The following is a 26,100-nucleotide window of genomic DNA, read 5'->3' on the forward strand; positions in this document are numbered from 1 at the left end:
CAAATGGAAAATGAAAGCAAGTTCATGGGAACTGGTGTTATTATTTAGCTAAAAAATGTAGATGATTTTCACCTCAGCCGTAGGCAAGCGGCGTTTAACTGGGAAATTTCACAATTTTTGTGTGTTTTTATTTTTTTGGTATTTTTTTTCAAACCCGTCTAGCATTTAAATGAATAATCTGTTTGGTATGCGCCTAGGCTAAATCCAATATTATTTTATATACAATAGAGTAAACATTTTATGAATCAGAGCAGGGAGAACAGCCAAATGTTTGTAAAATCAAAACGACACACGACACAGACACACAAACACACACACACACCAGATTTCTGTCTGCCAACTGTGACGTAGAAGGTTTTTGTTGTTGCCATTTTTATTTGAAGTCATATCTTCTTGGTATTAAAAAAAAAAAAAAATAATAATAATAAAAAAATAAAGGAAAGAAAACGTGAAGCCAAGTATGAGACAGCCACAAAGAATCCCTCTAAATGAACTCAATAGAAAAATAACAAAACCAACGACGATTGTTTATGGCCATAAAACTATCAGCAACAACACCAACAACAATACCACCAAGAACTACAGCAATGTTTATATTGTTGTTATTATTGGCCACCAAAAAAAAAAGAAAAGAAATCAAACCAACAGAAAAACAACGGTGGTATCCATTGAAAAATCAATTGTTAATTGTCTTGTGCGAAGAACAAGCTTCAACATTTTTCAAATGGCAGGGGGAAAAACATGAAAATAAATATTCTAGGCTATGGGAATTCACAGTTGTGGGGCTTGATTTTGGAAATCAAAGGCAAGATGTTATACATCGGGTGAAAAATTGCTTAGATTTTTCAAGGCTCTCCATGGCATCTTTCGCTGTGGATTTTAAAAAATTGTAAGTTTTTAACTTTTCAAGAACAGAACAATTTTGGATTTGTAATACAATTTTTCCTAACCTAATATTGTTTCTAAGAATTCGCAGAAAGTTAACTTTTCCATTTCGAAGGGTTAAGAAACCAAAATTCCAAATTGTAGGTCATTTCGTATATTTACTACCGCATAAAATATATTAAACTGCGCCTTAAAACAACTTCTTCATATTTTGGCTTTCAGACAGTTTCTTTTCTCCTGGATGCTTAAAGAACTCTTTCACCAATCAAGTAACCACTGGGGAATAAACCGGACAGTTTTTCTTTCAATTAAAAACCAGTAAGGAAAGCTCAAAAGTCGGGCGGGGCCGACTATATGATACCCTACACCACTATGCATATTTAGTAGAGCTCTCGTAAAAAGGTTTATACAGGGCATTTCAGAGCTCTATGAGATATTTGGTACAAAATCAAAATCTATCTAATTCTATCGTGCATTTTACGAACTATAGCTATCTCTTAACCGGGTTTCTCCAAACTTTACGTATTAGCTTCTAGACTTAATTCGGTCTTATCTACGAAAATTCAGGTGATTTGGGCTGATATTGACCATTTAGTGCACATTTAACCCGAAATCGGATGAAGATATATATGGGAGCTATATCCAAATCTGAACCGATTTCGATAAAATTTAAAACAGCTATTCCTGTGCTCCATCTAATACCTGGTACCAAATATCACGGTTGTGGAGTGCATAGTAGGAATGTGAGGGACTTAAAGATCAAATCGGATGAAAAATATATATGGGAGCTATAGCTATATCTGAACCGATTTTCTCCAAATTTGATATTCTTGCTTCTAGGCCGAACTCGGTTGGGTGTGCCAAAATTCAGGTAATTTGGACTGATAGTGGACATTTGGTGCACATTTAACCCGAAATCGGATGAAGATATATATGGGAGCTATATCTAAATTTGATCCGATTCTAACCAATTTCAATAGGGTTCGTCCTTGGGCCAAAAAAATATTGTTTGGAAAATTTCATCGCAATCGGATAATAAATGCGACCTGCATTTTGTTCACAAGAATACATGGACAGACGGACGGACGGAAAGAAAGTGATTCTATGAAGGTTCTCAAAAGTAACTATGGGTCTATCTCGTTTCCTTCTCCATGTTACAAACAAATACACAAAGACATAATACCCTTACCACTATGTGGTGTAGGGTATAAAAAATAAGGGGTGTGACAAAAAAACTGCAAAAAAGTCAAACGCCACAATTTTTACATTTTTTTTTTAAATTCTATTGAATAAAGGCTAAAAAAAGGTCAGAAATAGCATCAAATTTTAGAATAAGTTTAGATTTGTTCGAATAGGTCACCTTTGGCTTGAATTATGGCCTTCAAACGGCCAATGAAACTGTCACATGCTGCCCGAATGTTGGTCTGCGGTATTTTGGTCCATTCCCGGCGAAGCGCTTGCTTTAGGTGATCGACAATTTGGTATTTTTGTAGTGCCAACCTTGCTTTCCAAGATACTCCAGTCACAATAGTCCAACGGATTGGTATCCGGAGATTTTGGTGGCCATTGTGCGCTGGAAATGAAGCGAGGAACCTCATTTTGTAACCATTCTTGGGTGGCACGTGCTGAGTGCAATGGTGCCGAGTCCTGTTGGAATGTCCAAGGTCTGCGGCCAAAATGTTTGCGTGCCCAAAGCTTTAATACACACTCCAGAATATTTTCGCGATAATATTCGGCATTTATTCTGATGCCACGGTCGATTAATACGAGTGGAGAGCGACCATCGTCTGTTATGGCGGCCCATACCATCACCATGGCCGGCGCTTGAGTTCTGGTGGCCAACCGAAGTTGGTGCACATTTTCAGCAGACCTCTTTGGCAAGTAAACACGATCATTTTGTTTGTTTACAAACTGCTGGACAACGAATGCTTTCTCATCGAAGAAAACCAAATCCGGTAGTTCACCACTTTCGGCCAAGCGAAGCAATTCTTTAGCTCTTTTGAGTCTATTGTCTTTCGGTGTTGCGGTGTAAGTTCTTGCACTTTTTGGAATTTCAATGGCTTTTCCCCGAGCTCATTTTTCAATATTTGCCGAATGGAATATTGCGGTGTGTTCAGCTCACGAGCCATTTTCGGCCACTGCGACGCGGGTTTCGGTCAAGTCGCTTCTTTACTTTTAGAACCATTTCTGCTGATGTTGCTGTTTTTTTTCGTCCACTTCCTTAACGTCGGGCCACGCTACCAGTATCACGGTAACGAGCGGATGGTACGAGACACAAAAGATTTATTCACATTTAAATGCTGGAGTGCTCTAACGATAGCCACCTGTGGTTTTCCAGCCAAATATAAAGAAATCACACTATCACGCTTGAATTCCATCGCTAATAACTTTTTTTCTGTAAAATTCTCAACAAAATGCTTTTGTATGCTTGTAAACAATATAATGAGCTGTCACTGGAATAATTTTAACAGCTGTCGGACGAGTGGACGAGTTAGAAATGACAGCAATCTAAAGTTGGTTGCAGTTTTTTCATCTCACTCTGTATTAGACTCTGATTACAAAATATCAAACTGAGGCTTAAAAAAATTTATATTTCGCAATTTTTTTGGTTTTCCAAAAGTTTTTTCTCCTGGATGTTTACAGAAATCTATCACAATTCAAGCAACCATTGGGGATTGAACCTGACAGTTTTTCTTTCAATAAAAATAATATTTCAATTTAATAATACTATTAAAAGAGTATCAATATTTTTACCGCAGTTATGACCATATTTCTCAGGTTAATTGTAACGAAATCTCAAAGATCTGCTTTCTTCAGGGATGCTCAGAGAATTCTTTAACAGCTCACCATTGAAGTATCCATTGGGAATTAAAATATTTTTCAAAAATAACTCTAAACTAGACATTTTTTTTTCTATAAAAAAATTAATTAATAATATTATTAAGAAACGATCAATATTTTTATCGCAGTGCTCAAAATGTCTCATCTTCATTGCCAGACCAATTTTTTCCCACCTTAATTGTAGGGGAATTCCACCTCAACGTCCCTCATCTTTTCAATAGCCTTAAATAAAAGTTAAAGTAAATTGCATTTTGAAATACGTTGCCTACTTTTAGGCTTTCAATTAGCGCCTATTCTTGCATCTTCCCAACCAACCATCAAACAACAATTTACATAATTTTATAATTTACCAAAGAAACCAGGAAAAAAAAAAGAAGCGCAAGCAAGCATTATGAACAACCCAGTTAACTTGCCCAAAAAGGCTTACTGACGTCAGCTTACATCAGTGCCAAAAAAAACAAAGCGACCGGTGTACATGCAGCAGGAAGCTAACAATATTACAAAAAAGCACATACATATGCAGCTGAAAATATCTTCATGTATATGCATTCCGAGTGTCTGTGTGTGTGTATGCATTTGTAAATGAAAGGAGGCTAGGTGTTACGTTAGATATTCTCTTTAAAAAAAAGAACGAAATGGAGTAAGCTACATTAAATGCAAATAGCTGGTCAGTTAGATACTTATGGTGACCAGGCTCATATAGTACTCTAAGGGAAAGAAGAATACTTTTGCAAATTTTTAGTTCTCAGATATATGTTTTGGTACGGGAACCTTATGACCAACAATTGTAGATTAAAAGGGTTTATTTTTCAGAAATCTCTCTCTCTCTCTATCGTTTTCTTTTGAAGAATAATTTTTGTGACCCTCGGACCAACAATCGTGGACTTTTAAAGACTGTTTTTTCAGTGACCACCGAAACAAAAACGTATTAGAATTCTTCAAGAATATTTTTTCAGTGTTCCTCAGGCCAGATTTTAAAAGAGTATTCTTTCAGTGACCCTCGAACCAAAAATCGTGTTTAAAAAGGTTTATTTCTGAGTGATCCTTAGACCAGCAGTCAAGAATTTTTAAAGGGTATTTTTCCAGTGTTCCTCAGGTCAGCAGTCAAGAATTCTTAAAGAGTATTATTTTCAATGACCCTCGTACCAGTCATCGAGGTTTTTAAATAATATTTTTTTCAGTGACCCTCGGACCAACAATCATAGTTTAAAATGCTTATTTTTGAATGACCGAAAAACAATCAGTCGAGGATTTTTAAAGAGTATTTTTTTTAGTGACCCTCTTGGTAGCTTTCAAGGATTTTTGAACAGTATTTTTTCAGTGACCTTCATACCAACAGTCCTTGTTGCAAAATTATTCTAAATTTGATCAGGTTTAAAAAGATGTAATCATTGCCAACCCCTTAAAGAAATTAAAATTTCTTATCTCCACATAACCATTGATTCTAAAAATAGTGGGAAATATACATTTAGCAAGCAGGGAGATACAAATAGAATGGAATACCTCAAGGCTTCAATTTACTCTCTATCTACCCATTCTCCAAAGTGGTTCCTATTTCTTCTTGATTTAAAATACCTCCTCAAGAAAAATTGTTTTGGTGCTGGGTCCTGAGGCCCACAAAAACAAAATAGCATTACAAACCCCAAGGCTTCAAATTCACATTCACACTCTATTTCTTCTTGACGTGTCCCAAATATTAAGACGCTATTTTTAGCATCTATGGTTTATTTTTAGGTGCAGATAATAAAATACTTCCTCGTGCAAAATTGTTTTGGTGCTGGGTCCTCAGACCAACAATTGAGGATTAATTTCTGTGACCCTCACTCCAGAAATTGTGGATTTTTGAATGTTACTCTTATCGGGATGTTATGGTCCATTGATTCAAGTTTTGAAAAGTTCTCTGTGTTTTAATTGGCGACCCCCTTATCAAAATTACAATGTCCCTCTGTCGGCAATAGGCAGAGTCTAAAAATGGTGAGAAATATACTTGGTACAAGTATAGAGATAAAAATAGGACTACCCATTCTCCAAGGTGACTCCTTTTTCTTCTCGATGTGCCCCAAATTTGAAGATATTTTTAGCATCTGTTTACAAAGTATTTATAGTATACTTTTAGGCTTTCTTTGAAAAGAATAGTTGTCCCAGCTTTTATTACCGTGGTTATGTGGCCTATATTTAAAATATATATTTTTAGAAAATAAGAATTTCTTCCTCACCACATTTGGATTTTTCTTCTTTGTATTTTCTATATTCAGAAAAGATTTTAAGTTCAATCTTAAATGTTGCTATTGTGAGGAAGGTATTCAAAAGCCCAGACCAAGTTGAATAGTTTTAAATCTTAAATTACAGAAATGTAGATTTAGAAAATATTAAATCCGAATAAAAACAACATTGCACTCTTTTAGGCATACTGTCCCCTTACACACCTTTTTTAAAAAAAAAGTGATTTTTTTCTTTGTATGTCCTATATTCAGACGTCACAAAAGTATTGTGTAAAATGAACTCTATATTTCTTGAATTCTAAATTTCGTTGAAGCATCTTAGCCGGGTCTAGCATCAATACGTCTTCAAAAGCCCAGACTAAGTTTAATTGCTTTCAATCTAATAATAAGGAAAATATGTAGATTTTACCATTTCCAATACATATACAATATTGCATACTTTTAGGCATAGGACGGTAAACAAACAAGCACTGGCTACCCAACTTCGTTTGACCCCATTGTGCCTTTGCTTGAAAATTTGAACCTGTCATCAGACTTCAGAAAAGTATTGTGTGAAATAAACTCTAAGTTTCTTGAATTTTCTTCGCCGGGTCTTCAAAAGTCTAAACCAATTCTAGTTGCTTTCAATCTAAAATTAAGGGCAATATGTAGATTTTACAGTTTCAAATACAAATTCAAGATAATATTGCATACTTTTAGGCATAGGACGGGTAACAAACAAGTCCTGGCTGCCCAACTTCATTTGACCTCATTTTTCTTTTGCTTGAAAACTTGAATCTTAAATGAAATAAAATAAAATTTTAAAAACAAAAATCTATTATTTTCTTCGAAAAAGACATTTTACCATATGCTGCCTTCGCACTCTTGGCTCCATTGCGATGGCTCCCCATACCATTAGTTTCATTTTGCAGACTTGCTGGCCTCTTTTCATTTGCAAAAAATACATTCACAAGTCAATGGGAGCCAATTCAGAAAAGAAAGGACAATGTTCATCTAGTTTACTCTACAGGATGGTTACACACACAAATACATACCCACATGGCATCGCATAGAAAATAAAATAATGGGGCCAAAGTAGTAAAACTGGGATGGGTTTGTATTACAAGTAGAAGAAGAAAAAGAAAAAAAGCACGGGATGGGGAAATTTTCTGATTTTTAGAACTTTCAATTTGTAGTTTTTGATGAAGATTTTCAAAGAAGTTATTATTATCGTCCCATGATCATTATTATTGCAGCCACAAGATAAGATGCTTGTGATAAGGTAAATAGGTAGATAGGTATGTCACAGATCTATTTACTTTTCACATAGCGGCGAGAGGAGATACCAGGCGAAGCCAACACCATCCCCGTTCAACACACATGCCTATACTCAATTTGTCTTACGTCCCCTTCTCCAACCAGCCACCCACCACCTAACCACTTTTGTTTTTTGCTTTGAAATATAAATTAAATGCCTATGCATGTTTGTTTAGCTATACCAACAACAACAACAGGAATATACACCAGTACTGACTGGTAGTAGTAGCAGCAGCACCTTACTTCTCAACGCTTCTTGCTTTGTGTGTGTGTTTTTTTATCCATCAGATTAATGATTTCATTTTCTTTTTATATCCCATATTTTTTGGACATTCCTCCTCTTTTTGCAAAATCTATTTAGACTATGACAGACTTATAATAATAATAACTACACCATCCATGGGCCGAGGAATCCAGTGAAAATGCACAAAGGAAAACGAAGACTGGCTTGACTTGACTGCATACAGTTGGCTCCTCTGGGCTCCTCTACAAATCACCTCAATTGTTTTGCTGCTTTTTATCACAACAACATCGTAGGGCGCGGGCAGCAACAAACAAGTTAGGTGGGTAGGTAGGGCGACAGAAGGAGGAGGAGGGAGTCAAGCAGATGAAATTGCTGCGCAACACCACTACTACCCGCCGACGCAGAGAGCGAGCGGCTGGCTTGTTAATGGTTGTTATTATTGTTGTTCTTGTTGTAGTTGGTGGTTTTGTAAGAAATGGAGTGGGAGTGGAGTCGTCGTCATTGCCGTCGTCACTCCCCGCTTTTTATGAATGAAGCTTAAACTCATTTTCCCAAAATTGGGAACAAACGGTCCATAAATAACCAAGCACATTCAAGATTTTTTTTGCCATATGTATGTACAAAAAAAAAAAAACGTTGTCCATATGCATGTATGTATGTATTGGATTGTTAACAATTTTCTTGTGTTCATTATCAGCCAAATAGCTTAATGATGATGATTATGATGATGTTGATGGAGCTTACTTGGAGAATATGCCTGTGGTACCTGGCTGGCGGTACTGGCTTTTCAAGAGTATTTCCCTTTTGCTGCTTCTTCTTATTATTTTGCACCTGCCAAGATACTTTCCAACTAATAATTTATACACAAAACTTTTCACTTTTCACTTTTTTTGCAATTCAAATACAAATTTTTGTTTTCTTAACTCTCTCGTGTCGTCGTCTCCGTTTTACTGAAGTTGAGAATGCAAACATGAAATTTTCTATATATTTTGTACAAAAACAAAAAAACAACAATTTTCAATACAAATATTTGTTGTAGTATTCACGTTTGTTTTTGCTATAAAACAAATATCAACCTTTTTGGAAGCTTTTTTATTGTAATTTCAATTTTAACACACAATTTTATTTGTATTTGCGGCGGTGTTTATAATCTTTTTCTCCGAGTTGTATGTTTTTTTTGACTGAACATGAAGTTGACTGCGACAGTTGACTGCCACACTTGCAGAGTCGATTGTAAAACATCAGCGCGCCGCCGTCAATTGGTGGGGAAACAATAAGGCGCCGCCAAAAAAAAAAAAAATCGTTCCACTTTGTTGTCCACACAATTGGTAGAATTATACCAAAATTGGTATATTTTTTGGGGAAGTTGGAAACTTTGTAAAATATAAGGTCCGCAATCAAACGTTTTATCCACTGAACACATATGAACGAAAACTGTGAAAAAATAAATTGAAAGAATTTCCTAATATGCACCTCGCACTGAAAACCCTATCAACAATAAGTAAAAAAGCTGTAAGTTTTGCCGTGCCCAACTTAAAAATTCTGTTAAAATCTTAAAAGTACCATATGTAGCCGTTATATTAGGGTCTAAACGACGACGTGGATCTGCATAGGCAACTTTTGTCATAAGCCATTACAATATTCAAATGCGGAGCTTGAAAAAAAACTCGGTGAATAATGTAGCTAAAATCATTAATATAGGGAGATACTATTTATGGGGGCTATACCAAAATGTTGACCTGCAACAATTCCGGTGAATAATGTCGCTAAAATCATCAAAATACCGAATACCGGGGAGCTACCGTTATAGGGGGGCTATACGAAGACCTGGACCTGCACAGACAATCTTCTGTCACAGGCTGTAATATCCATTACGAACTTCAAATACCAAATTTGAAACAATTCAGGCGAATAATGTCACTAAAATCTACAAAGTGCGAAATATCGGGAGATACCGTTATATGGGGGCTATACGAAGACGTGCAACTGCACAGACAATTTTCTGTCGTAGGCTGCAGTAACTATTACGAACTTCAAATACCAAAACTGAAACAATTCCGGTGAATAATGTCGTTGAAATCATCAAAATACCGAATATCGGGGCTATACGAAGACGTGCAACTGCACAGACAATCTCTTGTCATAGGCTGCAGTATCCATTACGAACTTCAAATACCAAATTTGAAGCAATTCCGGTAAATAATGTCGCTAAAATCATCAAAATACCGAATATCGCGAGGTACCGTTATATGGAGGCTATACCAAGACGAGACCCACATGGTGCATTTTCAATAACTCCTGCAGACATAATATACCTTTAAGTAAAATTTTATCAATCTACTTCATTTCGTTCGGAAGCTAGAGTGATTTGCTCAGACAGACAGACGGACGGGCGGTGGAGGGTATGTGCCAAAAAATTCTTCCAGGTACAAAGTGTTTTTCTAGGCATTTTTCACCTTAAGAAACCATATATTTTAAATATTAGTATGAAAAATATATACCTGAATTTTATAAAAGTATTTGATATTAAAATATTTTGGAAATTTCTTATGAAAATCAAACATCAATCAAACTCCATCATTTAATACATAAAATTGAGCGGCTGGGAACGACTTCTTGTTTTAGTTTTGTTGTTGAGCGGGAGAGAATATGTTGTTTTGATTTTGTTCTAGGTGCGAATACACAATTTTTATTTTTTCAACAATTTTTAAAAATTTAAATAATTTTTCATTCAACATCTTTATTTCCAAAATTGGTTTGACAGTTCATTGTCCCAGCATCTGTGTCGATGTGTCTACTTAATTCTTCTACCATGAATATAACTTATTATTTGGTGCTGTATTTCATCATAAATGATAATAACGGCATGTTGACATATACTTAAATATAGCTGTGTAAACGCCTTTTATTTTTTTCAACTGGAACGCATTTCCATGGAGTTGTTGCCATAGCAACGATATCGATTGATGTTCTCTTATCGATAACTGATGACGACAGCTGTTTGCTCTTGACACCCCTTTGCAAAACATTTTTGTTTAGTTAGTTTTTTCCACTGCAAATAAAATAAAAATGGTATAAAAATAAAGTGAAAAGATTTCAAAAACAAAATTTAATAAATAACAATTTTTTCCAGTCCCAAGAGGTGGAGGAAACTTTGAAACGCATACAGGCACACAAAGGTGTTGTGGGAACAATTGTGGTCAACAATGAAGGTGGGTTTGTACTTTTTCGTGTTTTTGCATATTATTTGTTGTTGGTAACAAAACGAAGTTTGCTGCCTATTCTGGCTTATGACTAATACCATAGTAACCCATTATGGATGTGTTATGGATATTTCTTTATGTATTTATTTTAATAAATAGAAATTAATATTTTATAATAAATTGTAAATTTTTTGTGATTTATAGGCATTCCCGTCAAATCCACCTTGGACAATACCACCACTGTCCAATATGCCGGCCTAATGAGCCAACTGGCCGATAAAGCCCGTAGTGTGGTACGTGATTTGGATCCCTCCAATGACATGACCTTTCTCCGAGTTCGTTCAAAGAAGCATGAAATTATGGTTGCACCCGATAAGGACTTTATTTTGATTGTCATACAAAATCCTACGGATTAGTTTAATGTAATACTCCTTCTTCTTTCACTAAGCCTGTAGTATTGGAAATTTTGAGTGGGCATTTTATATGCCATGCATAATATAAATACATACATATTTAATTTTACCAAATTTGGCGTTCATTTATTAGTAGGGCTTCATTCCGATGAATTCCCTTAGTATCCTGTATGGGGATGCTCTCAGGAGAATCAAAAATGGAAGCGGATTGGTTGATTTTGATGGTTTTAGCACACTATTCACCGGAATTGTTTCAAATTTGGTGTTTAAAGTTCATAATGGATACTACAGCATAAGACAGGTCCACATCTTCGCATAGCCCCCATATAACGGTACCTCGCGATATTCGGTATTTCGATGATATTAGCGACATTAATCACGGGAATTGTTTCAAATTTGGTATTTGACGTTCGTAATGAACACTACAACCTATGACAGAAAATTGTTTGTGCAGATCCACGTCTTCGTATAGCCCCCTTATAACGTTACCTGCCGATATTCGGTATTTTGATGGTTTTAGCGATATTATTCATCGGAATTGTTTCAAATTTGGTATCTGAAGTTCGTAATGGACACTGCAGCCTTAGGCAGAAAATTGTCTGTGCAGTTCCACATTTTGGTATAGCCCCCATATAATAGTACCTCCCTATATTAATGATTTTAGCTACATTATTCACCCATTTTTGTTTTCAAGTTTCGCATTTAAATATTTTAATGGCTTTTGGCAAAAATTGCCTATGCAGGTCCATGTCGTTGTTAAGACTCTAATTTGAAGGCTACATTTGGTATTTTTACGATTTTATCAAAATTTTTAACGGATTTTATTTTTTTTTTTTTTTTGAAATTGCCAAATTCGTTCCAAATGTTGGAGGGTATTCAAAGTTCGGCCCGGCCGAACTTACAGCTTTTTTACTTGTTTGTGACAATTTTAACATATTTGAATAATTTTTTATTCAAAAATTTCGATTCAAAAATAGCTTTGAAAGCTCATTGTCCCAGCAGCTCTGTCGATGCGACTACCTGTATTCTTCTTCCAAGTGAAATGTCTGCTTATATTAATTTCAGTACAATGTTTCATTTATTTATATACCCTCAACGGAAGTGACAATCTAAAATTTCACGTTGCGTCATCTTTAACACTAGCAAACGGAACAATTTCTTTTTTTTGAATTATTGCTTTCATATTACCTATCCTTTGTTCATATTAATTGAAAAAACTACGCTCCTAATCATATGACATGCGAATTCAATGTGTTGCCACACCACCTTACGATAAAAAGACCAACAATCGAACACGCAACTATCGATAACGCAATGCAAACGAATCTTGCCCAGCCGTCATTACCAACAAAACACAAGCGACTTTGTTCTCTGGTCTCGCCCTATTCCCTGTCGTTCGTTCGTGATATTTTATTAAAAAATATATATTTCAGTTCGTTGGTTATGAGAAAAAAATACGGCCGCTGCACCAGCAAGAAGCATATCCTGTAAATTTAATTAACGCGCATCTAACGGACGGAATATGCAGTAAACGGAAAAAAGGATCGGGCCAATAAATTCCACACAGCAAAAAAAAGTAATAATTAAAAACAAAACACGTTTTACGACAACGACTACGATTAACATCAACTGACTCGACGAACAACTCAAAATGGCGTAATCAAAGAAAAAATGAAACGTTTTCAAGACAAGATTAAATTTCACAAAAGAATGTACATATGAAACAAGAAAAAAGGAAAAATAAATGCTTATGAAATGCAAGCCACCACATAAATGCCATTTAGCAAATTAAACCAAAGAGAATTTAGTGTAAAAATTGTACGGAAATTGGTGAAGAAAAAAAAAGTTTTTTGGAATATGAAAAATTATCGAGAAAATTTCTCAGTGTGTGTATGTGTAGTGATCGTTTTTTTTTTCAACTTTGAAATGCTATAATCGCCAGCAATAACGACGACGACGTTTGGCATCATAAGGTTGCTTGTTTTTTTTTCGATGTAGAATATTTGTATGTATGTCGGACATGTCGAAAAAATCTATGTTTGCTTCATTGTAAAATGCGAGAAAAAATAATAATCATCATCATCACCCCACTAAATGTCCAAACGGCATTTATTTTTCTCTGAAAGTGTGTGTGTGAGTGTTTAACGGTTGCGTCGACGACAACGGCCAACGACGACGTCGCCAGAAGCGAGAAACCTAAAAAAGAAAGAAGTTCGTCCGTCGTTTGCCACACTCGATTGTACGGAATAGAACGACGACAAAAACGGTCGCTGCCCCGCATACGATTGTGAATGATTCAATTTGTGAAACGAAGTTAAAAAAATCTATATTTTTAGGAACTGAATATTTGTATTGATTACATTACACACGAAGACTACGACGACGACGACGACCGAGAGAAGAAGGCAAAGACAACAACAAATTGCCTGCTTGCATTTTTTCCTTGCCATCTCCTCCTCCTTGTTGTGTGTGTTTTGTTGGGTCGCCTTTGTGCTTGTTCTTCTCTGTGGTGCTGCAGTCATTCGATTACTCGGCACACAAGACACACACACACATACTGCAGCAAGTGTATGTATCCACACAACACCAGTCGACAGAAATGTTTGTTTTTTTTAGTTCAGTTCAGACAGTTTGCCTGTCTGTCTGACGTACGTAAACAACTGAACAACGGTCAAAAGTTTGGATGCACAATGGAATCATAGCCTGGTATTTTGTTCGGATTTGGCTATGTATAATCAAAATTGATTTTTTGCATGTCCTTTTTTGTAACATACCAAGCAGCACACACACACGGTCACTCACCAACCAGAGATGAGATTGCTGTGTGGCTAACATACACACACCATTTTAATTTGTGTTTTTCTATATAGCGCAGTTGTTGTTATTATTCTGCCCGAATCATTATGTGCATTCCAAATCATCTATGTGTATATAAAGCTCATTGTATATGGGTAGTAGTATTATATACTATTCCCAGCAAGCAATTTTTATAGTAAGGAGGAAGGATGCTTTGTATTTATGTACACACACACACGCACAAACTTCCAGAGAAAACACATTCACGGAGAATGGTTAACGGACAAACTTTTTAGGTAGTTATGTACTGTGAAGTCTCTAACAACACGGAAAGCTTAAAATTTATTTACACTAGAAAATGTTTTCATTATTTAGATTGCCAATTTATTTTCTTTAATATATGCCAAACGTAAAATTTAGGTAATGGTGTAGAACAGACTTTAGACCAGGACATAAAAAATTTGTCCTTAATTTTTTGATTTTGGACATAATTTTGGTTTTGTGAACTTCCCAAATAATTATTGTTTTTTTTACAATATTTTATATAATTTGATGAGTGGCCATGTAGCTTTAAAAGTTAACTTAGAGTGTGGCTTGAATTTTGGGGTAGACAACACTTAAGGCAAGCCTTAGTAAAAAGCGTTCCGCTTCATCAAACAATTTCTAAAGTAGGCTGGCCACATATCAAGTTGCCCAGCCAAAACGGCACTTTACAACTGTGACGCTTTTTTTCAGTTATTGCAAAGTTTTCATCGAATTCTTCGACGAAAACGGTAAAAGACAGTATTTATACTTCAGTTCATAAAAAGAGTGGTGTTTTTCAGGAAGTCTGAAATGAAAAGCTTATCTCATCCTTCAAAAAACTGTTGTAAAATATTTGAGATATCTTTTTAGGATTTCTTGCATATAGGAATAACATTTTAAACCAATCGGCCACACATTGACCGATTTACTTCCTTTGCCATTCACATGAAAACTTTTTTAAGAGATAAAAATAGTATTCTTTAAGACTTACTGTAACTTTTTACAACGCTTACATAAATAAAATACTTCAATTTAATAAAAATTAATATCACATAGTTACCTTCGACGTAATTCTATGTATAAGCTTACACAGCAAGGATGCTGCCTTAAATTTAGAAAGCAATGGAGGGAGGGCTGCCATGACAAACAATTATACATACGAATTTCAAAATATAAAAACGCATCCTCGGACTTTCTTAATTTTTAGATTACATAGACATATGTATATGTACATACATATGTATATAAAATGCTGCGGGGATACACAAGCACAAAAGACAACACACAGAGGATTGGTCAAGCCTGGAATTAAAAGCCACACACACACACGAACTTTCACACACCGACATCTATTGTTATGCATATATATATAGAGAAAAGTTAACATATGTTTTTATTAAATTCATTAAAATAGAGGAGGACGATGGCAAAAAGTAATGATATGGCCAGAATATTACATACACAAGTCTCGATGCATTATGCGCTTGCATTTTTAGCTATGAGGAGAGGGGGTCAGGTGCACATCTCATCCCTCATTTATTTGCCAATTACAAAAAGACGCAACACATTGAAACCTAACTTACATGTGTGTGTGTGTTCGTATATCACCATGATTTTGCAAATATTGTACACAACTCGGTAGTTTACATGCAGTAGTTTTCCAAAGAAACAACAATAAGTTCGTATCATATATTAGTTATTTTCGGATTCTTTCCATTATTTCATGAATAGGAATTTTAGAGATAGAGAATACATTTTCTAAAAAAGACTTTAAAAGGTTTTGTCGTGTTTCGTATAGACTATCGTATTAGTCATCGTTTCATTCCCAGTATGGAAAGACTGCAAATAACTTCTTTAATAAGAGAAACATTTCGGAACTAGTTTTTTTCTTATCCAGTGATAAAGAAGACATTTTTTGTTATGACTAATGTAATAGGGTAGATCGTTTGTTATAGGTACATTCTTTCGTGACTTGTAGGTACTGATGTATCAGTTGTTAGTACCACGAAATGTCAAAATAATTTGTTGTCATCCAAAAAAAAAAAAAAAAAAAAAATAATAATAATAATATTTTTGAAAATTGAGAACAAATATTTAATTTTGTAAAAAAAACATAATTGAAAACATAATGAATATAATTATGTTAAAAAATTATATAGAAAGTTAGGTTAAGGTTTACTTATAAATGTTTTTTGTAGAAACTTGTTACTGATGTCACTACCTTTTTTTGGTTTTTTGGTTGGTTCTATTTTACCTGAATTGATGGACGCTATGTTTAGATTGCCTAATGAAGCTCCGTGGTCTTACAATAAGTTTATATGTATTTCATAACATATGCTTAAAAATCCCTTATATGTTTCCACAATTCCTTGCTCTGAATGGATAGGGCATTTTAGATCGACTTTTGTCTTTTTCATTTACAGACATTATGGATTGCATTTGAGGTATTTTTGTCAACTTTAACATCATTTAATTGTATTCTAAGATATTTTCTTCTCTTTTCTACTTAATTTTAATATACATTTCAAATTAAGGTAGATTTGCACGTAAGAAAAATTTAATTATGGGTAAAGAAATGATTACATTTCGTGAAAGGAATTTTAAATAATTTGGAAACGGGAGATGGATTTCTTAAAAGCTTTCATGTTCTTAAAGAACTTTTACATACAAATCTTTAAAACTTTTATATTTATTTCCCTATCTTAAAAAAGTTATTAATTATACATTTATATGCGACTACCTAATTTTTTGGTTCGAAAATTCGACTTTCCCTGAATTTATGGATGCCATGTTTAGATTGCTTACAATAAGTTTAGATTTATTCAATAAAACTTGCTCAAAAAATCCCTTATTTGGTTCCACAATTCCTTCCTCTAAATGGGTAGGGTATTTTAGATCGACTTTTGTCTTTTTCATTTACAGCCATTATGGATTGCATTTGAGGTATTTTAGTAGATTTTAACAGCATTTAAAGAAGATATTTTCTTAAAATCTGCCTCTTTTCCACTTAGTTCTAACATACATTTCAAATTAAGGAAGATTTGCAAGAATGAAAATTAAATTATCGGGAAAGAAAAGATTACATTTCGTGAAAGAAATTGTTAACGAATTTGGGAGATATCAATTTTTAAATGTTTGAACATTTGCATACAGATATTTTGTTGTTGCAAAATGGTCAGGCCTTATCCCTTTATTGTTGTTTTTATAAACAAACGTTGTTTTTTATAAAAACAACAATAAAGGGATAAAGCCTGACCATTTTGCAACAACAAAAGATCTTTTTACAGTCTAACCTAAGCTTGAAAATTCCTATATTTGTTTCCACAATGCTTCCCCCATTAAAGGGTAGGTTATTATAGATCGACTTTGGTCGTGTTCATTTTAATGCTAATTTTGTCAATTTTCACGAGAGCGATTTTAAATTAGGGTAAAAGTAAGATTAAATTTCGTGAAAAAGAATTCTAAAGTTTTGAAAAAGGAAGATATGAATTCGGAATGTTGTATTTTCGAACGTTGTTTGGTATTTCTCATGGTAGAAGATTACAGGTAGCCGCATCGACACAGCAGCTGGGTCAATGAACTGTCAAACCGATTTTGGAATTGAAAATGTGAAATGAAAAATTATTGAGATTTGTAGACATTTTTGAAAAACGCATATCATAACAACCTCCGATTTGCCTCGTATAAGAAAACGTATAAAAATCAACATATTTTTGACAAAACATTTTAAAAAAATTTAATTTTCCCAAACGTTGATGCATCGAGCTGCATTCTTTTACCATGGTATTTCTATAGAAAATTATGTAGTTAACCCGATTTTGTATACACATGTAATATTATTCGGTTTAGGCGTTATAAGTAAAAAGTAACAATAAATTTTACTATAAAAACATACATTAAATCTATTGTGATTGATCAAATATTACAGTACGTTCCCGCAGGAACTTCAGTATGCCGCAAGACCATAATTTGCAGGATGATAAAAATATGATTGTGGAGGCATGAAATAATCAGCCTATAATACCCTATACTATATTGCCGGGTGGTTCAAATGAAATTCCAATAATAATGGTACCGTTGGAGGAACATGGAACTGATAAATAATATAGTCCAGATTTAGATCAGACAAGTCCGCTTCCCATTCCCCTAACCACCTTCCCTTACAAACAGATTTGTCACAGTTAAACATGCTAATGTAAATTTAGACTTTCTATTGTAATAATATAGGTTACTATAAGCTAATTATTGTCATTTGCCATACGTAACCATTAAGGATACCTGACGAAATATGAAGCCAAAAGTGTATGAATTGTATAAATTCCAATCCATATTCCCTTATTCCAGATCGGCAACAGAACTTGTCTCGTATTGTTAGGTAGCAGAATAAAATGTTTAATTCCCTTTTCCAAGACTAATCCCTTCCATTCATGTCTCACCATTGAAATATATGCTCGTAACAAACCACATAGCTACACAATTATTTTTGCAAACAGGACAAAGATTCTTCGAAATTATGTACATACGATGAACAATCAGGAAATTATTAAAGCAAAGAATTTAATTTAATTTTATTAAAAGAAACAAGATATTTATGTATTCAATGACCCCTAATCAACACATGTGTGTAACATCGTCGCTGCCTGACTGCCTGCCTGCATACACAAAATTTGTTTGAAAATAACGAAAACATTAAGCACCTGGCCAAAATTCAATTTTTTTTGGTTTTTGTTTTTGGGTATCAAATTTTAGGGAAAGAATCCTTTCGACTTTCACATCTTAAAATGTAGTGGAAGATGACGACAATGGTGGTTATGGGAAAAAATTATCAAGTACTGCGATTTCTCACCCTATTTTTACACATACACACACATACATATATAAAAGAGAAAACAAACAAAAACAACAAAAATCCCCAGAATAACGCAAAGTAAAACGCCAGACAAAAACAGATGGAAGAACGGACGGACGGACGGACGGACGAACGAATGCAGAGACAGACATACACACAATCTTGTGCACATCATTGATTTTTCCGTATTTTTATATTCATTTTAGGTAAGCAATAATACGACGAACACGAAGACGACGGACGACCAAGGGAACAACAGTCAGCAACCACGAAGAACAGGGAAATATCACATACTATAAATAAACTGCAGCAAGGTTCAGCAACTGAAGTTGAAACACACAAAACAACAAAAATATACTACAACAATAACAACAACAACAGCAAAACAAACACCACTGACAACGAAGACTAATATCATCATCATCGTCGTCGTCAGGCTTAACAAAGAGCTGACACCCATAAGGGAGAGATAGAGAGCAAATAAAAAGGAGATCATCTCTTTCACAAGTTTGTGTCAGCTGATTACTTTGATGAGAACCAGCCAGCCACAGAGCCAACAAAGGAAAGAAGCAAGCAAAAGGTAAACAGAGTCTCTCTATACAAGAGCATTGCAGTGATTTTGTGGTTTCCATAAAGAGAATGGAATAAGGCAGAGACACGAAACAACGAACGAGTCCATTGATAACAAAAGCAGCAGCCAAGGGAGAAGAACGACAACGACGTCATTTTGCAGCATTGCAGCGGTGGCCGCAGAAATCAAGTAGTTAATCGTTGTGAAAGTGCGTGCAAATAAACACGCGCACCACACAGTCAGCCAGCTAGCTTGCTTTGTTTTCGTTCCAACTAAGCCAGCCAGTCATTCCATCAGATTGTTTGGTTGTCGTCAGTAGTTGACAGAGCAAACCTAACAACCAACCTACCAAGCAAGCCAGCCAGCCAACCGAACCAACCATCCAACCAACCAAAAAGCCAACTAGCCAGCCAGCCAGCCAGTCAACCAGTTTGTCAGCACAATGAACATACGCATGTTGTGAGATTTGCTGTCGTTGCTATTTCATCGGTTCATTCGTTCGTTATTTCTTCGCTTCTTCTAAAGTTGTCTTTCTTTCTTTTCTTCATTTCACATTAGTTCACACAACTACGTAAAGCAAACATTCCGAGAGAAGTAAAAATAAAAAAAAAAAAATAATAAGAAAAACTTGCGAAATATACAACTCAGTTGAAACGACGACGACGACGACACAAAACAAAAGCAACAACAACCATACTCGGTGTATGCTAAGCTGCTCTGGGTGCACATTGTCGTCGTAACAACACGAAATCTTTATATTGAATATTGAGTGAATTGCTGAACACCACCAAGCAACTAACCAGCCAGCCAGCCGCTCGGCACCTCTTCGCCGCCTCGGCTTCCAATACCAAAAAAACAAAATCAACAACAACAAAATTTGTCGCAACAGAAGACGACAACACAGCAATTGCCAAATTCGAAATCAATCCATAAAAATACAAAAGCACAGCACACAAGGTGGTTGTGAGAGACGTCAAGGAAGAAGGCGTTGGACAACAGCAACAACAACAACATTATCGTTGACCAAGAGCCACAGAATTTTCGTAACAAAATTTATATGTTCCTTTCTTCATTCACATCGTCTGTGGCGTCTGGTGAATTTTCCTTTTTTTTTTGTTCAACACATGTCAATACTAGCCATTAACTCCACGAGGAGCTGTTCCGAAAAGCAAAACTAATATCAAGGAAGTCATCCACATAACATAAACTGGGTAGAAACTGCCCAGTATCACACAGCTGGGCATACGATAACTGTGTGCCAAAGTTCGAGGAGGAGGAGAAGAAGACTAAGAAGAAGATAAAAAAAACCAATATAACCCCGTTTTATGGATTACCAGAGAGAAATATCTCCCATAAATAGCATCCCACGCCTTGTGTAAATTTTTGGAAACTCTCTGCTTTAGTTTACACATTTAACCCAACATTTTGAAATACCTCGCCAGCAGCAGCAGCCATCATTCAGCCAAAACTCCAAATGAAAACATTACTGCTTAGCTCAGACGATATTCAAAACTTTCGGAAGCTGATCTACGATCCCAAAGTGGCGAATCTGGGCAACTCCAATACAGAAGACGCCAATTTGATGGCCCTGCAATATTACCTGAAACATCCTGGTAATTATACTACTGCAGCAGCGGCAACAACAGCAGCAGCGGCGGCAGCAGCTGCAGCAGCCACCATAACATCTCAGGTTCATATCCAGCAGCAGCAGCATCAGCGTAGCCATCCCCAGACTCAGTCATTTCTGACAACGGCGGCAGCACCAGCAACAACAACAACCAGTACGCATAACCACAACGGCAACAACAACACCAGCAATAGTATCACACAGCCCAGCATTGTTGTTAGCAGCAGCAGTAATGGCACTGCTGCAGGTATCACCTCCACAAACAGCCATGCCCATCATCACCTGTTAGCCCAATCACAAACCCAACTGAAGCAACTGCAACTGAAACAGCCCACAATACATCATCACCAGCACACAGCCAGTTTCCATCATCCCTATTACCAGCAACACAGTACGCCTGCGCCTGCTCATACTTCACACGCCCACAGCACCAGTCACAGCTATACGCATTCATTGCCGGTGCACGCCCTCAATCAGAATTCAAATTTTTCGGCAGCCAGCAGCAGTACTGGCGGAGGGACGGCATCTAGTCACGCTGCCACACACACCACAGGTTCCAGCCTATCGCCACCCGGAACAAATGCCAGCGCCCGCACAACACCCTCCAGTGGTTCGAATAGCAGCGGCGGTTCCTCATCATCCAGCGGTTCAAGTTCACGTGGCTCCACAGTTAGTGGTGCCAAGAAGCTAAAAGTGGAACCGGTCCTCTCGCAATTCCATCAAAACGAACGTCTTAATTTTGCCAATGCCCACATAAACTGGACCGAAGATCACTGGAGACGTGTGGTCTTCCAAGATGAACGTAAATTTAATTTAGATGGCCCAGATGGGTTTTCCTATTATTTTCACGACTTACGGAACTATGAGAAAACCCTATCCCAAAGACCCCGCGGTAATTCAGTGTACATATATTTGGTGTTAACAGCTGGCGGCCCCATACATCTGGAAGTGTCCACGGCTAAATTTAAAATCGAATCCTGCGTCGAAACAGTGCTGAGAGAACGTGCCAACATTGTGGCCAAATTGGGTGGCAATTCCGATTTCTATTTGCAAGATCACAATTGGACCACAAATGCCCTGCCCTCGGTCCAGGAATGGCTCAATGCGGAAAGTATAAAAACCCAAAAATGGCCCACAGTGGCCCACGATCTGAACATTATGGAGGGCATTTGGGGTTGGCTGATACGTGAGGTGTTCGATGGTGGGCGTAAGTTTTCGCGTAAAGACGATTTGATATTTCGTATACGTGAAGCCTGGTCCCGCGTGCCTATGGAATTAATAAATAATCTGTATACAACGTTATCGGAGCGGATAACACAGCTTTACTATACCCGCGGAGCCTATACAAACTGTTGACAACAGACACTGGCGTTGTGGATAAAAACTGAGTTATATGTCTAAAAAAAAGAAAAGATAACAACAACAACATTATTAATTTGCTTGGCTAGTTCAAATCTCATATAAAAAGAAACCTGCTCTTGATATAAACCTTAAGTTGCGTATTTTTTTCTCCTCCTTTGGCGGAGAAAATCCCTGGCGAACAAGAAACAAACAAAGAAAGAATGCCAATACTAGCGGCAAGCAAGCATGCACTGTAAATAGGAACCTAAAACAAAACAAAAACTAATTAACAAATTTAAAAACAAATTCACAAACCTAACGAAAAAACATAGCAAGTAAATGTAATGTTGTACGCCCCCCAGAATTAAGGAAGAAAGAACATGAAATATGGCTGCAGTTTTAATGTGTTCTATTGATGACAGCTTTTTGTCAAGTCAAATACTTATGTAGATGATCTCATCTCTGTGTTTGTGACCAAGTCATGTATTCTCCCCCCATCAGCTGTTAATTCACATACATACCTAGCTGATGAGTAAATGGTTTGGCTTTAGATGAGAGCACATCCGGTTGTCTTTCCTCTTGAAATGACATAAATCTAAGCCATACTGCTCATCCGTATCCGTTTTCTCTCTAGATTTTCGCTCTTTATTTACACCTGCCCCAATGAGCATCACTAAAATAACTGCAATCCATTGTGAATTAATAGCACGGGGAATGTCTGAAGGAGACTCTTAAAAGGGAATATCATTTGTTGTTTTTATTTATTCTAATCCAAAGGAACAGAAATTTATTGAAATTTTCTAAAAAGATATAATTTATGATAACATAATGTTCTTTCTTTCTTTTCCACTTTGTTTTTGGAGTAGGCGTCAATAATAACTTGCAAGCGAGAGAATATTTGTTTGTGAAATAGTTATACCTTATGCTAGGAGCCTGGTTCTGTGTAAGGACGATTTGAAAGTGATTATAAAAGAAAAACACTTATTTGAAATATGTGATTGTTTAATTTTTTTTTTTTTTAATTAAATTATGTATGCCAGATATGGGTATTTTTCCTTTCTTAAGCACCTTCAAATCGTCCTATCAGAAGCATGTCCTATATCTACAATTTATTATTATACAAAAACATATTGAAACTGAATTCTTTATAATTTTATTTAGTGTGTAATAGTTTAATTCTTAGTATATGTATGTATTTTTTAAAATTTAGTTATTATTAATATTTTTTTATTTAAAGCATTTTTTTTATTTTTTAAAAAAATATTTGTTTTTTTTTCGATATTGTTTTTTGTTTTGGTTGCGCACTACACAAGAAGAACAAAAGAATAAGAAATATATGAATATGAAATATTGACAAAACATTTTAAGCTCTGAATCGAAATCATGTGATGGAAATGGATGGCGGGCAACTGGAGACTGAGTGTCAAAAAAAATCATGTTGTGTGACATGTGAGTTTTTTGTTATTTAAAACTTTTTTCTTGGTAGCCATCCATCACATGATTGGAATTTGAATAATTTATTGGCCACTCATTCATATCCCATTGCTTCCCAACTACTACTAGAGTACTTTAGATAGGTGTTTTGGAAATTCTCACCCAAAAATTATCTCATTTTTTTTTTCAAAATGATTTGTCAATATTTCATTATTTATGGAAAATAATACTAAAAAACGAACAAAACTCTGCTCCTCATCCTCTATACTATTACTAATACTGTAGAGAAGAAAATCTAAAAAAAAAACTACTACTACTACTAATGAAGTAACAAAAGTATTAAACAAATGTAGAAAAAAAAGAAGAATACAAAAAAACAAACCACTGCAACAACAAAAGAAAGGAAAACTTGAAGAACAAAGAATACAAATCAAATAAGGATACTAATTATTAAATATATATATATGAACTGCTTGTCTTATGTTAAATTAAAAAAAAAAACTAAAAGAAGAAATAACTTATAACATGAAGAAGAAGAAATAGAAAACAATAAGAAATCACCGAAATTATTTTTTTTATTTCAAAAGTCCCTTTTTCTGTTTCGAAAAATATTTTTTAGGGAAATAAAATTGTTATTTTTTGTTTTAAATTAAATTCAAAAATATATATATTTTTTAAATTCCGTTTAAAACAAAAAAAAAAAGAATATCTTCATCCTAACATTCAATGTGTTTCATCCTAACAACAAGAGAAAAAAAAGCAAAAAAAAAACAACAACACAGCAAACCATCAGGTCAAGCCTAGGGATAGACACATTTAAGGAAACTCCAAACATAAAAACAAATTAATCGCAATGCAACCATTCAATTCATAACATACCAACCATACCACATATACATAATTATTTCCATTGCCAAGCCATGCGACCCCAAACAAACCCAACCCCCTCCCCTCCCCCCTCATTCTAAAATATATAAAATAATAAACCAGAAAATAAGAAAAGAAGTATATATATATACAATACAATATAAATTTTTAAGTATAGATAAACATTACACTAGTTTATAAGTTTTGGTAAAATGTGATTTTGTTTGTTAAGAAAGTAAATGAGAATTGAACATTTTCAAATACAAATAAAAATCAAATAATAAAATAAATAAATAAAATAAAAAGAAAGAAAAACTTGCGATGAATTAAAGCACCAAAATCAACAAACTAACCAATTTCAAATAAAATGAAAATTTTCTGTGTGTTTTTATTTATGGGAAGGAATCAAAAAAACAAGTAAAATAGTATCAGTCGGTTTGGCCGACAGATGTATACCCCCAGCCTTGAGTTATGATTATTCAAAATGTCGACCCTTTATGGGGGGAGGTTCCGAAGCAGTTGAACAATATTGCTCACTTCGTATCTGACCCAAGACCAAGATATAAATATTACAACGTGCCAGATTTAGATTCTATCGACTACTTCCTACATTTTATATGTCTGGAGTATTTTAGAAAGCAAGGTTGGCACTAAAAAATACCAAAGTGTCGATCACCTCAGGAAACCGCTTCGCTGGGAATGAGCCAAAATACCGCAGAGCAACATTCGGGCAGCGTATGACGGTTTCATTGGCCGTTTGAAGACCATAATTCATGCCAAAGGTGACCAATTCGAATAAATCTAAACTAATTCTAAAATTGGAGCCTTTTTACGACATTTTTTGCTTTCATTCAATAAAGTTAAAAAAATGTAAAAATTATGGCGTTTGTCTTTGTTACAGTTTTTTATCTCATCCTTTATATCAGATTTAAGGTTAGGTTAGGTTAAGTGAAATATTTAGATGTAGCATGTTGTAAAGAATCGCCGATTTGTTTCGCAAGTTATGACATAAAATTATTGAAAATTGTGAGCCTTTGTGGGTGAGGTACCAGAAGGGGTTGGCAGATAAATATCATCTTAACAACAGACATTGGGTTAATAAAAATATTTGGATGTGTGAAATTTGAAGAGAGTTGGATGCTTATTTCGCTTTCTTTGGTTTTGTTCTTCAAAATCTTGAACCCTATTTGGGGAGGTACCAGAAGGAATGGTCCGATCTCTACCATCTTTATAACAGGATTTATATTTATGAAAATATTGAGATTTGCCAAGTCTAAATGAAATCTGACGTTATTTTCGCGTTTTATGAGACCCTTTGTGGGGGAGGTGCCAGAAGAAGTGGACCGATATGTTCCATCTTCACACTAGCTCTTGGGTTATTAAAAATATTGTGATGTGCGTAATTTGAGGGGAACGGAATGCATATTTCAGATTTTATAATCGTTTTGGTTACTCAAAACTTTGATCCTTTGTGGGGGAGGTACCAG

The 26,100-nt window shown here is 35.3% G+C and overlaps 3 protein-coding genes across 11 annotated transcripts in view; 2 read left to right on the plus strand and 1 right to left on the minus strand.

Moving 5' to 3' along the window:
* LOC101891627 (dystrobrevin beta) overlaps positions 1 to 8,704 on the minus strand; it is a 42,271-nt gene extending 33,567 nt beyond the window's left edge. For 3 of the 8 annotated variants that reach the window (XM_005178786.4, XM_059118853.1, XM_059118854.1), the window contains exon 1: positions 8,233 to 8,688. The gene's annotated coding sequence lies outside the window, so the exon portion shown is untranslated. Of the gene's footprint in view, positions 1 to 8,232 lie in introns of all 8 variants that reach the window. The other 5 variants (XM_020035162.2, XM_059118849.1, XM_059118850.1 and 2 more) reach the window with 4 other exon arrangements.
* A 1,757-nt stretch (positions 8,705 to 10,461) lies between these two features.
* LOC131800945 (dynein light chain roadblock-type 2-like) lies at positions 10,462 to 11,218 on the plus strand. Its single transcript, XM_059118822.1, has 3 exons — positions 10,462 to 10,560; positions 10,622 to 10,700; positions 10,896 to 11,218. The coding sequence occupies exons 1-3, from the start codon at positions 10,558 to 10,560 to the stop codon at positions 11,105 to 11,107; spliced, it is 294 nt and encodes a 97-aa protein (XP_058974805.1). The 5' UTR covers positions 10,462 to 10,557; the 3' UTR covers positions 11,108 to 11,218.
* A 1,225-nt stretch (positions 11,219 to 12,443) lies between these two features.
* Positions 12,444 to 24,987, plus strand: LOC131800366 (uncharacterized). 2 transcript variants are annotated; one of them, XM_059118856.1, is made up of 2 exons: positions 12,444 to 12,680; positions 18,980 to 24,987. In XM_059118856.1, exon 2 carries the CDS (start codon positions 20,819 to 20,821, stop codon positions 22,325 to 22,327), a length of 1,509 nt encoding a protein of 502 aa, XP_058974839.1. In that variant the 5' UTR covers positions 12,444 to 12,680; positions 18,980 to 20,818; the 3' UTR covers positions 22,328 to 24,987. The 2 variants fall into 2 exon arrangements, with proteins under 2 accessions (XP_058974839.1, XP_058974840.1); XM_059118857.1 differs by lacking the exon at positions 12,444 to 12,680 and adding an exon at positions 12,940 to 13,077.
* The last annotated feature ends 1,113 nt before the right edge of the window (positions 24,988 to 26,100 follow it).

Source organism: Musca domestica, unplaced genomic scaffold, assembly GCF_030504385.1.
Source record: "Musca domestica strain aabys unplaced genomic scaffold, Musca_domestica.polishedcontigs.V.1.1 133, whole genome shotgun sequence".
NCBI lineage: Eukaryota > Metazoa > Arthropoda > Insecta > Diptera > Muscidae > Musca > Musca domestica.